Source organism: Atta colombica, unplaced genomic scaffold (assembly GCF_001594045.1).
Source record: "Atta colombica isolate Treedump-2 unplaced genomic scaffold, Acol1.0 scaffold78, whole genome shotgun sequence".
In the NCBI taxonomy this organism is placed as follows: Eukaryota; Metazoa; Arthropoda; class Insecta; order Hymenoptera; family Formicidae; genus Atta; species Atta colombica.
Window position 1 is genome coordinate 238,956 of NW_017259570.1, and position 12,411 is coordinate 251,366.

The 12,411-nt window shown below is 30.7% G+C and overlaps 3 protein-coding genes across 3 annotated transcripts in view; 2 read left to right on the forward strand and 1 right to left on the reverse strand.

Annotated features, from left to right (window-relative positions):
- LOC108692682 (cytoglobin-2) overlaps positions 1 to 1,704 on the forward strand; it is a 4,796-nt gene extending 3,092 nt beyond the window's left edge. The window contains exons 3-4 of the mRNA XM_018201057.1: positions 184 to 409; positions 1,275 to 1,704. Of these exons, the coding sequence (XP_018056546.1) occupies positions 184 to 409; positions 1,275 to 1,406 (358 nt within the window). The 3' untranslated portion in view covers positions 1,407 to 1,704. The remainder of the gene's footprint in view (positions 1 to 183; positions 410 to 1,274) is intronic.
- Positions 1,705 to 1,926: 222 nt separating this feature from the next.
- On the forward strand, positions 1,927 to 3,838 carry LOC108692576. Its single transcript, XM_018200889.1, has 2 exons — positions 1,927 to 3,006; positions 3,492 to 3,838. Exons 1-2 carry the CDS (start codon positions 2,817 to 2,819, stop codon positions 3,836 to 3,838), a joined length of 537 nt encoding a protein of 178 aa, XP_018056378.1. The 5' UTR covers positions 1,927 to 2,816.
- A 2,642-nt stretch (positions 3,839 to 6,480) lies between these two features.
- The window catches only part of LOC108692618 (protein dimmed-like), a 7,717-nt gene continuing 1,786 nt past the window's right edge, over positions 6,481 to 12,411 (reverse strand). The window contains exons 2-5 of the mRNA XM_018200955.1: positions 10,120 to 10,275; positions 8,826 to 9,017; positions 7,922 to 8,058; positions 6,481 to 7,183 (exon numbers count right to left, since the gene is read on the reverse strand). Coding sequence (XP_018056444.1) covers positions 7,030 to 7,183; positions 7,922 to 8,058; positions 8,826 to 9,017; positions 10,120 to 10,245 — 609 coding nt within the window. The 5' untranslated portion in view covers positions 10,246 to 10,275 and the 3' untranslated portion in view covers positions 6,481 to 7,029. The remainder of the gene's footprint in view (positions 7,184 to 7,921; positions 8,059 to 8,825; positions 9,018 to 10,119; positions 10,276 to 12,411) is intronic.

The window sequence follows — 12,411 nt, forward strand, 5'->3', positions numbered from 1 at the left end:
CGAGAAATTACGTCTTTATCATCATTATTTATCTTTGCATAATGTAACAAAATTACTCTAATTTTTCACTTTTATATCATAATTTTACACAATTTCAACGACGGATCAGCCCTAAAACGACTTGCAGCTTAATCACTTCCCCAAAACTGCTCGCGAATTCAACATGTAACTCATTTTTTATAGCTTTTTCAAACAATATCCAGAAAGTCAAAAAGAATTTAAGTCGTTTAAGGACGTCCCTCTCGATGAACTGCCGAAAAATAAAAGATTTCAAGCGCACTGCATTAATATCGTAACAACGCTTGGCAAAGTGATTGAACAAATGCACGATCCAGAATTGATGGAAGCAAGCTTGATTAATTTTACCGAAAAACACAAGGTTCGTGGACAAACACCAGAGCAGTTTGAGGTAAGTAAATGTTTATCTTTTTATCTTTTACATTTTTTTTCAATGGCATAACATTAATATATATCTTGTATCTAAAATTTTGTTTATAAATTTCGATCCATTTTTATTTTTTCATGTAAATAAATTTATAAACATATGTACATCTTTTATTCTTAAATGCTATTTTTTAAAATACACAAGTTTTTTTATATAGATATAAAACGATCTTAAATTTTAATGAATTATCTTTGCTTCCTCTATAAAATTATTTCTCGAAATTACTCGGAATAAGCTGATAATAATTTTCTATCTTGTGTACTAATACTTACCAGATTGATTGCTTTCAGCAGAGAAAACTAATCAGTATGCGCTCATTGAGTTTTTTTCTATTAAACGCAATCATTAATTTTATTTGAAACTCTATAATAAGACCGTATATGTGTGATAACACAATAAAAACTATAGCAATGAAAGCCTCGCATGGATTGCAAGAGATCTGGGTTCGACTCTTGGCCGAGTAATATTTTTCGCAATAAGAATTAATTATTTTAGATTTTATTATGTCACTCAGCATAATTAAGATCATTTCGAAGATGCGAAAAAGCATCAAAAAATTGTTAAAAATGCTAGTCAATTTTAACTCGTGATATTACTGCGGTAGTTTAATAGAATTAGCATTTCAAGAAAAATTTCGGCGCACGTTTCAAAAAAGGACTACATTCATAGTATATAAATTCAGAATAGAAGCAGCTTAAGATCCAGCTAGACCGTTTAAAACTTTGATTGCTGTAGTTTCTATTTAATCAATTAACTCTGTCTGTATGTTTTTATTTTATTATGTCTTAAGATATAATTGTTATAAATAATTGTAATAAATATCTTTCAGAATTTGAAACAAGTAATACTAGGAGCGTTCCCCTCTTTATTCGGAAAGCAATATACGTCAGAGGTACAAGAGGCTTGGAAAAAAACCTTGGACTTGATCTTTTCGAGAATTTATCAGGTGTATACAAATTGAGAACATAATCGCGAATTTTTAATTATTTGTAAATGATAAACTTGTGGCACGTATTATATATCGCTTTTTAAAAATAACATCTATCAGAAAGTTTAATCAATCATGACAACGATATGTTTTTCGCAAGATATTAACGAAACTTATATATAATTTTTGCACGAGATTTAATTTTTTTTTTAATTATATTGATGTTTCAAGAAATGAAAGTGATTAACGAGATCAATATGATGATACGATATTGTGATGAAATTTGTACATATATATGTTCATGTGACAATAAAATATATCTTGTATGAAATTAGTGCGAAAAATTGTCCTTCCATCTAGTTTTTAAATAAAATTAGGAAATTAAAAGTTTTTAAAGATTAAGAATTTTTTTTCTACATAGAAGAAAATATCGTTTCGTGACTGTAATTTTATTTAAAGTTTTTAACTTTATTGGATAAATTTATTTCATTAATCTAACATGTTTATCAATCTTTATCTTTCTTTTTCTATAATCGTTTTAAAAACTTTATTTTTCGATCGATCAACTCTCACATTGCGCAACATCAACAAAATGTGACGTTAGCCAAATGTGCATTATTCGATTAACCTAACCGCGAAATGTCAATTGCTTATCCTTATTGTGTTCTATTAACATTTGCCGAAACGATAAGACAGGATAATATGGAGAGCTCTTGAAAAAACAAGGAATGAATATCACTAACGCGACCATTCACGATATTTTATCAGGTGAGTCAATCGAAGGATTTCCGAAGCGATGACATTCGTAGTTGGCACGATGTATTTTAGGACGTCAGGCGATCTCCTTGTCCATATACACTATCAGTAGCATTATAATCGCGATTATAATTTGCACTTGCTGCTGCACCCTGTGTGTGAAATACAAGTATGCGAAGATCATTGGTAAGCTGACAGGAAGACGGAAAAAAGAGTCAGTATATAAAAAACTATTGTTTATATAATGCAATGCTCAGCACGATTCCGAGATTTAATAAAATATAAAAAGCGACTGATCAGGAGGTAAAAATACACAGAAAGTATTTCTCTTCCGACGTCGAGGAAGGACGAAAGAAGTTGTGGAAAAAGAAGAAAAAATCCGTATCGCCGGACTTGATACAGACGGAAGTCACCGCGCCGATTGTCCCAAAGGAACTGATGAGGGCAGAGAGATTGGAGACCCCGTCACCGACTCCCTGTTACAAATGTTACAGAAAAAAGAAAAAAGGACGAAGAACGAGACACATACGATGAGATCGCGGAGAAGGTTAATTCATAAGTAAACGAGGCAACGAAAATGAGACATCTTCCCGAATTGAAAAGAAATAAAAACACATGCTATAACAGAATGATCTTTTGTTTTTATCTGCGCGACTCTTTCTCTTTCTGTAACGTCTCGTTTCAAAAATGCGGACAATCGGTATTTATGTCGTAATTATCGCGATAATTTTTGTCTTAAGAATCCGCGGTACGATAGACGTGAATCTGAGCGAATTGGTATATCTCGCAGCTCAATTGAGCCCGGTCGAATGTAGGCGATTAATCGCCGCGCTTCATTACACGACTTATGACTTGCCAAGCAGCTTGGCCGAGGCAGGTCAGCTCTTCTTTTCATGATTCTACATGGAAAGAATGATTTTAGTGAAGTATCTAAAAATTTAGGTAAATATAAATCGGAAAATAATTTTGTCGGATCATCTAAATAATTAATGTACTTTCTAAAACTTTTACAGTGAATCTCTGAAGAGTGAAATCTCAAAGATTAAAAGTTGAGCCACCCCTTTTCAAGATTAACTCAATTTTCACTCTTTACAATAAAATTTTAAAGAATTCAGAAAGTAGGAAATTCAAGCGTGATAAGCAACGCTGCAAAAGTTTTGATATAATTCTAACAATCTGCATCTCGACTGTTCCCTGTATAATTATTTTAATAATCCAACAAAATTATTTTTAGATCTGTAGGTAAATTTTAGATCTTCAACAAAATCGTTCTTTCTACGTAATCTTATATCGCAAGACTCTTTTATTAATAGCTTTACCCTTCGAATGATTTAATTAACATTCAATCATTCCTGCGAAAAGAACGTAAGGTGGACGAGGAAATCCCGTGTCTGCGTTTACTCCTTCATTGGAATAATTCTCCTGAGGAGGGCCGGGGAAAGACGCACGCGGCGATTGTACACCGACTTCGACAGCTAAATCGTAACGATCTCGCCGATTGGCTTGGCAAAACCACCTTCAAACAACTGGGAAAGGATCTGGACAATGCTATTACGCTGTCCTTCGACGAACTCGCCGAGGAAGAAATGGAAACCAGCACGTCGGCATTCCACATTGCTAATTATACTCAGAGCTGTGCAAAACACGATCAAAATATCCTTTACAAAATGCAAAATAGCCATAAAATATATCTTATCTGTAAAGTATAAAGTAGCGAAAAGAGAGTATATTTGAACATTGAAATTGAACAATGAGAACAAAAAATCGTTATAATAAATACTATAAATTCTTATTTAAATCAAATACGATAGTAAAAGTTTTTATATATTTACTATTTCTTCAAAATATTCATAAATTAATTAAAGAATCATGTATTTTAGATAAAGTATATTGCACAGCTCTGATTATAATTCGACTGTTTTATTTGACTTCTGCATATTGTTTCTTTTAATATAAAATATAATTTTGTTTAAATACTACATCAAGTATTTGTTACGTTTGCAGCTTAACTACAACAATGTCTGTTATATGGATTCAAGAGGAAAATCCGTGGTTAACAATCGATACAATTCTTATGGCTGTACTACTTGGATTGCTAGGAACGCTATTTGTTTTAATTGTGGCCGTTATCATACATACCGTTAAGAGCAATAAAAATTAAACATAATGTTTTTCTTTTCTATTTAAGTTTAAGTGAAGTTTCTAAAATATAAATATCCACATGTTAAAGAATAAATTAATAATAATAAAAACGTTTTTCTTTATTCTCATTTTGTTAAGCTTATTTTTTGTTAATGTAAATAAAAATGCATTACGAAATTAGAAAATCTCAATATTTTATCATGTTATTTAAGAAAAAGAGGAAAGCAGATATTATTCTTGATATTTTCAAAAAAAAATATGCGGTGAATATAGAATTGCTTTTATTACAATATATAAATCTCTTAAAACGAAACATTTTTCTTTTTAATAATTTAAGGCATTTAGGAAAGAAGTTATAATATATGGGTGAGCAACTTAATTACCCTGTATTCTTGTGTAAAATTTTTCAAATATAACACGAATGTATACATGAAAAATGTCACATTATAATAAAACTGTGCTATGTAAATCTTTCATGATAGGACCGTTTTTATAAATATTAAAACCGCCTTAAGTTTAAGTGTATAGTTCTTTTAGAAAGTGAGAAACACGTTTAAAATCTTAGTCATCTTTAGCTAATTATGCGTGGTTATGGAAATGATTCATACGCACAAATACAGAAAATTATGTGAATGCGATATTTAATCGTAATAATACGCTATTCAATAATAATATCAATAATAGTAAAATACAAACGCGTGTGAAACAATGAACATGGCAACTACCATCACAATGACAGTGACAATGATAATGATAACAACGATAATAGCGCGCATGATGACAACTGTTACACATATATTAATAATTGCGATAATCGACTGTAAACTTTCTTACGACTTATGACTTCGAGACGTAAAATTGCGACTGAACAATTAATCTATCTAATAGTAACATGCATTTATATATGAACGTTATAATAGTTACGAAACTAATAAATCAGCTGCATTTGATTTGTCGCAAATGTACAGTTAAACAAATTTTAACGTAATTGCTATCTGTTAGCTTGATTAGTCTGTTTAGATCTACCATACCACTATTATGCTTCGTTTTTATTAAATTTTACAAAATTACTTATGTAACAATTAATAATCTTTGAAACAGAAATAATAATAAAATTGTAATGAATCTGTTGGTAATCATCAAATGTAATTTAATTCATTTTACATTTGTTAATTATGTTTGTAATTGGCCAAACTGTTTTTACTTATGTGTATAGTTTGCAGCTAAAAATAAAATTGATGATTGGAAAAGATTATAAATGTAGTTATTGCGATTGGTTAATACCAATTGACGAATAAAGTGTTTGTCATTTAGATAATTCGCGGACGGAGAAAATGCGAACGAAACGCATATGTTGCAACAGATGATATCACTACAATGAGAAACATTAAATTAATGTGTTATTAATTTAATATAGTAACAATAATAGTAATAATGTAATAATAATATAACAGTAATAATAATAATCTTTCAAAAGGAGATTTAAAAAAAAAAATAGAATATTATTCGAAATAAAATATTAAAAGATAATATCTCTAACCATGTAACAATGGTATTCTATATAGGAATAATAGTTGTATAGTTATAGTAGTAGGAATAATAGTAGGAGTGATGATTGCAATAGTAATAGTGTAGCAATATAGTAACAGAATAGTATTAGTAATAGGAATAAAAGTAATAGTAATAATAGTAGTAGTAGTTGTAACTAGCGTGATAATATTTTGCACTAAAAGTCGGCAATGTTGATAAAAAGAATAAATTAATCGATATTTAATCGACAGAAAAACTCACGATGTGAATTTGCACAACCGTCATTTTCGGTATATTTGATGTGCCATACGATATAAATATTTTCTGGAAATATGTTCTCTTTCTTTCTTTCTCTCTCTCTCTCTCTCTCTCTCTCTCTCGCTTTCTCTCACTCTCACACTTTGTCTCTTTCTCTCTCGATATATATTCTATATGTACAGCGAGACGCACGTTCTACCTGAACACGTCATTACTTAGATATTTGGAGAAGTACATTATCTTTTTCAGCCCTAGATAAGAAAACAGACTAAAGAATTTTGTTTCCTGCTTCATTTTGCATCACTCATTCTTGAATTAAAAAGGAATGAGAATTAAGCTGTTTTTTTAAATAACGAGATAAACTTTTTAGAAATTCAATTACGTAAGAAAAATATAATGTCTAAAATTATAATACGTTGTTCCTCAAATCATTTTAGACAAATATAATTATAATGGAATCTTTTGGCTGTTAAGATAGTTCTCTAGCGTAATAGATAGAAATTAAGTTATAAAAATAATGGCTTTCTATGAAACTTCTTCTAAGGACATCTCGACTCCTCGAGAAATCTCTCTTTGAAAAGGATTATGCGTTAGATCGGAAACGTCCCGTGTATTACGTATCTAAAAACGCGTATTCTTTCTATTTTTCTCTTTTTCTTGTCCTTTCTTTATTCATTCCGCTATTTTGTTATATTTATCTTATGTTTCTCTTTCTATTTGTTTTCCCTTCTTCCTATTCTTGCGTTTCTTTTATTGCATCCCAGCGGACTCATCGTTTTGTTGCACGGATTTTTCGAAAACGTACGATGATCTACGAAGATCCATGGCGAGTAATGAGCAAATCGTCGCGGATTGCTGTCTCTACGAAAGGCACTAATATGATAGTTTATCACAGAGTCTGTGCGTGTATGTGTGCGCGTGATTGTGTGCATGTACGTGTCCCGACACTTGTCGTTTAGATCGAATTTTTTTAGATCCTGCGTTCTAGATCTTCGTGGAGAAGACTGTTATTGTTGGTTTCGTGAATTGACGCGGGGGATGATTCGTCCGGTTGTTCACCCCCACTTAATTCTAATTGGCCGGTACTGTCACCACTGCTGGAACCGCATTCGCCATCAACAAATCTGAAAAAGAACATTTTTTTTAATATACTAGGCAGAATGTTCCATTTTGATTATACATTTCATGTATCTCAGTGATTTTGTCTATTTTAGAAAGATATTTTAAAGAAAAAAATGATGCATGCAGTAAATTTTTCATATCACATTTTTTAAATAAAATACATCATTAATATTTTCAAACCACAATATTTTTTTTATACCTTTTTTTTTCTAACACTTTTATTTTACATGTAAAAATAAGATTATAAAAGATTAATAGATAATTTGGAGAATAATTTAAATTTTAGATTGACATTTCTGTGACACATTTAAAATATAAAATCTCATTAAAAATATTTATTTTCTCTTCGATCTTATTTTAATGCCTTTAATGTGTTATATAAAATATTTATCTACACTGTGAAAAAAATATCTAAATTTCAATTAATATTTATTTGAATACTACCAACTAAATGTTTAAATATAAAAATATATTTATTTGATATAAAAAATATTAATTTGATTTAACAATCACTTCTTTTTATTAAGTAAATATTTATTTATCGTAAGTAAATATTTAGTTGATAGTATTCAAATAAATATTTATTTAGGCTATTCTTTTCTCATTGTAAATATTCATTCTCCTATTTTTTTCCTCTTTATTTAATTCTTCACATATAAATTGTTTAATTTTAATATAGCGGATAATTATTTCACGCTATGTTGCGATTTAACAAAACACTAGAGTAGAACAATACTCACGTGTACGGCTGTTCTTCGCCGCGCATCTCGCATATGACATTTGTCAGTGCTATTATATAATTTTTAGCCAACGTGAGCGTTTCTATCTTGCTGAGCTTCCTCTCCATTTTTACGTGTGGTATTACCTCGCGTAATTGCTGTAAATTACAACCGGGAGAAGTGGATTGAAAGTCTATCTATTACATCGAATTATATTCGCGATAAATAACGACTTGCAATCTAATCAAATATGATCGAAAGTTGATACATTTTTAACGATGCTACGCATGATCAGTCAATACGAGAATTACTTATCGGATAAAACTGCAGTTGCGAGTTGTCATTTTTCTTCCATACAAATCAATGTTTTTGCATTTCGTCGTTCACTGCCGATCGACAACGTTTCGCATAGTAATAAATAATGATCATAATATAATCGAGTTAAATAAACAAATCATCTTTTTTAGAAACAAATATTAGTAAAAAATTATATATATATATATTTAACTACAATATCTTTCTTATTTTTTAAGAGTATTTTTAACTACAATATCTTTCAAATATTTTATCGCCAAATATTTATATTAATTATATTTTAAATAAAAGAAAGAAAATCCTATTTTCAGTCGAAGCAGATCTTTGTGCTTGATAACAAATAATAATAATAATAATTTCTTTATCTTATTTAATTTTATTGATTTATAAGTATTTTAAATATATAGCATTTCTGTTGCTCAGCGGAATCCCGTGGACGTGTTTATGGGACAAAAATCGAATTATACTTCATTATTTTCACTCTTATTGTTCGTGATTTAATGTTCCGTAGCGAAAGTTTCTCGTTCTTCGAAAGTTTTTAGCAAAGTTCGTCGCGCTCGTCGACGCGACGACGAAGCGAAAGCTGCCTGAGGAAGCAATAAACTGTTACCTCAAAGGCATCGTTGAGGGAGTGCATTCTCATTCTCTCTCTCTCGTTACTCTCGAGCCTCCTCAGGTTCCTCTCGCGTGCGGAAATTCCGCTTTTCCGTCTTCTCGTGGTCGGCGGCGCACTGCTGCGATTTCTTCTCTTCGCCTGCTTCGGACTCCTCTCGCTTCCGCTGCTGTCGCTCTCCTCGCCCACCTGTTTTTCGTTTGGTTCATAACAGAATAGATCTTCGTTAAATATTTGCTCTAGTGTTTCATAGCCCAACGTGATGAACATACGAGCGAATCTCCATTTGAAAACTTCCCACAAAGAATTTACATTCGAAAATTGTGCTGATGTATAATATTTGCTCTCAATCCATTCAAAGAACACAGAGCGTTTACAAATATCTTGTACAGTGCTTTTTATTATCTTTAATATTATGTTTTATGTAAAACATGGTAATATAAATATTTTGTTATGATGTAAATTTTTTATTTCGTTAAATTGATTTTAGTAACACTTTGAAAAGAATATGATTAATTTTTTTAATTTACTCTAAATTCACTGTTAATTTAATATTCATTTTGAATTAATTTCATAAGAAAAATGATTATCTTACAAATGTATTTCAAAGAATTTATTATCCACAGGTGCGTCTATATCCAAATATAATCGACACAAACAAAAGTGATTATTTTAATGCGCGATAACGTCTTACATAATAGTATTTTCTAATCTAATCTAACTAAAGATCTTACCGTGCTATTTTCATCAACAAAAGAACTTATTTAACCTCTTTATCCCCTTGTCTCTCCTTTTAACAATGCGTTTCGAGGATATTTGTCTAAGCGATAAATGCTGATAGATAAAATGTTTGTAATTTTCTTCGGTGCTGCATAATGCTGATAAAAAAAAATAATTTACTCAATTTGGATAACTGATAACGAGCGACATTTGTTCCACGTATTACATCCAACGGTTTTCGCTTTTAAAACTAATTTATTATTAACTATTCATCGAATTCGATTAAAATCAACTAATTTTGTTTATGTATCGCATTGCGCTAAACAATTTGTATTCGTCTCGTTGCAAATTATCTATTTCGTCATGTTACAAATCAAGAAGTGTCGGAAAAGTCTGTGTCTTATCAAATCGGCATGATAATAAAGAATTATGTGGGTCGAATATCTTTTCTTATTCAGTGCTTAAATGCTTACGGAACTTTAAAAACCTGGGACGAGATAACGCGCGTCACAAAGTGCGATAAAAAAAAGGAAACGAGGGAGAGAGAGAAAGAAGAGAATAAATGAAATACCTCCGCGACATGGTGGCGAGTACGTTTGCCGGTAAGCGAGTCAACAGAGGCGTCGTCCAGGTCGATGTACATTTCCCGATCACCACAGTCTTGGTCGCTACCCGATAGCCTATCTAGGCTTCGCATTATTCCAATCAAAATCACAGCTCGATCTCTCTGTAACAGATCGCATTATCTTAAAAAATGCGTAAGTGCTAGAAAAATACTAGAAAAGAAAGCAGGAAACGCTCTTCTTACGCAAATATCGTTGCAGCTCTCTTCCTATCTTTTTCATAATATAAAAAGTACGGTAAAAAGTAAACACAAGCTTGTAATAAATGATAAATGGAAAGAAGCAATTAAAAGTTAATATCTTTAATTAAGTATTTATGATATTGTAGCTGTGTTTTTGAAAAATATTATATAACAAGGATTAAATTATATTATATTTAAAGTGTCTGCTATAAATATAGATATGTTTATGCAAGTAAAATAATGATGTTATTCAAGACTTCGAAAAAGAAATAATTATATATTATTATACACTTTATAAAATTTATATATTTGATATATATATATATATGTGTGTGTGTGAAATAAAAATAAGATGAAATATAGAATCATTATAATGAACAATGTTCGTGATAAAACTATGTCTTACAGGATGCATATAATGCAATAATTCATGTTACGATTCATTGCAGAAAAAAACTTTTAGAATCATCTATCAAGATTAAACGTCATTATCGATACTGACGCTAATATTTCGTTGGACGATTCTGAAATACCCGACTATCAGACTATAAGTCACGATGCTGCTTCTTTAAAACATTGATTCTGTTAATGCGAGTAAAGCGAGATGGGAAAAGAGAGAGAGAGAGAGAGAGAAAGAGATCAACACGAGCACGTGTGGGTGATAATATTATCAAATCGGGTGTCCCATTTTTCCTGCTTTGCTCTTCAATGCCAAGAATTGCTGTTCGTGGCCACGTCAGACACATGTCAGATTGGACCAATCCGGCTGTCAGAATCGAGACCGGTGATTCGAGATGGATGCGAAACACGACTTCTTCGTGGCTCTTACTTTCTCTCGCTATCGAGCGCTCATGCGATTGCTCTTATGATATTATGATTTCGTCAAATCTTGACGCGTAAACGCACGAACAATAATGCAGTCAGATCGGGCTGTCTATGAAGTTAAGCAATACAGTGGAGTTGCATAACGCATGATATTATCGGGAATAATTAACTTTCGATTTTTCAAACCTCCTGATGTTTCTGAAGGAATTCGTATGCAATTTGAATTTTCCGTAGATTCTTTTATTTTAAATTTAACTGAAAAAAGAGTCTAATAGCTGTCAATTGTTGAGCAAAATAATTTCAATGAAACGTTCTATTAATGTAATAAAAAATAATTTTACTTTTCTAAATATTTCATAATTATTACTAAACGTTATTAGTTTGGTATTATATTATTATGTTTGGTAATACTTATTAAATATTTAGAAGAGTGTAATTATTATGTTTAATCATTATTAATATTATTAGTTATACAAATATTTGATTGAAATTATTTCACTTAACATTTAATATTCCCAGATTCTTTTTTCAATACGCTAAAAAAAGGTAGAATGTTTTTCTCGTATTAATATATTTTTCGAAAATAAAACGTTACAAAATTACATTAACATAAAATTAAAATTATATTAATTGTCAATATATTTCCTTGTATAAATTCCTCGATTAATATATCGACACAGTTTATTTTATTCACTTGATATCTTTCATATCGAATTAATATAAAGTTTATGCAAAGTTTTCCACAACATGTAGTTGCGACACGTTATTCATTTAGGAACATATTAGCTTAATGCGATTATAATTAATCGCCGAGTGGATACGTCGGTAGCGAAAATTTGCAGCCCCACGCATATTCGATTCGTAAACGCATGCTTGTATTATGTTAACGCATGCAATATTGCCAGCAAGCATGACAAATCGACCTACAATCGCAAAGTGGCGAAATACTGTTTTACGCGAAATACAAGGTGCAATTTTTCAGACACGTTTCTATCGCGACAATGATACATAAATTTTGCGAGAACATTGCTGCATAATAACAAAGTCGTTTCTCTATCTTTTAATAGGTCGTATCCGATATCGATAACTCTGCTGCAATAACTTATCGTAACTCTATTCCATCTCTGGCACACGTTTTTATTTTTTACGAGTTATGTACATATGTATTACCTACATATACGAATATGTACGAATCATGTATTTTATATATACATATATATATATATATATATA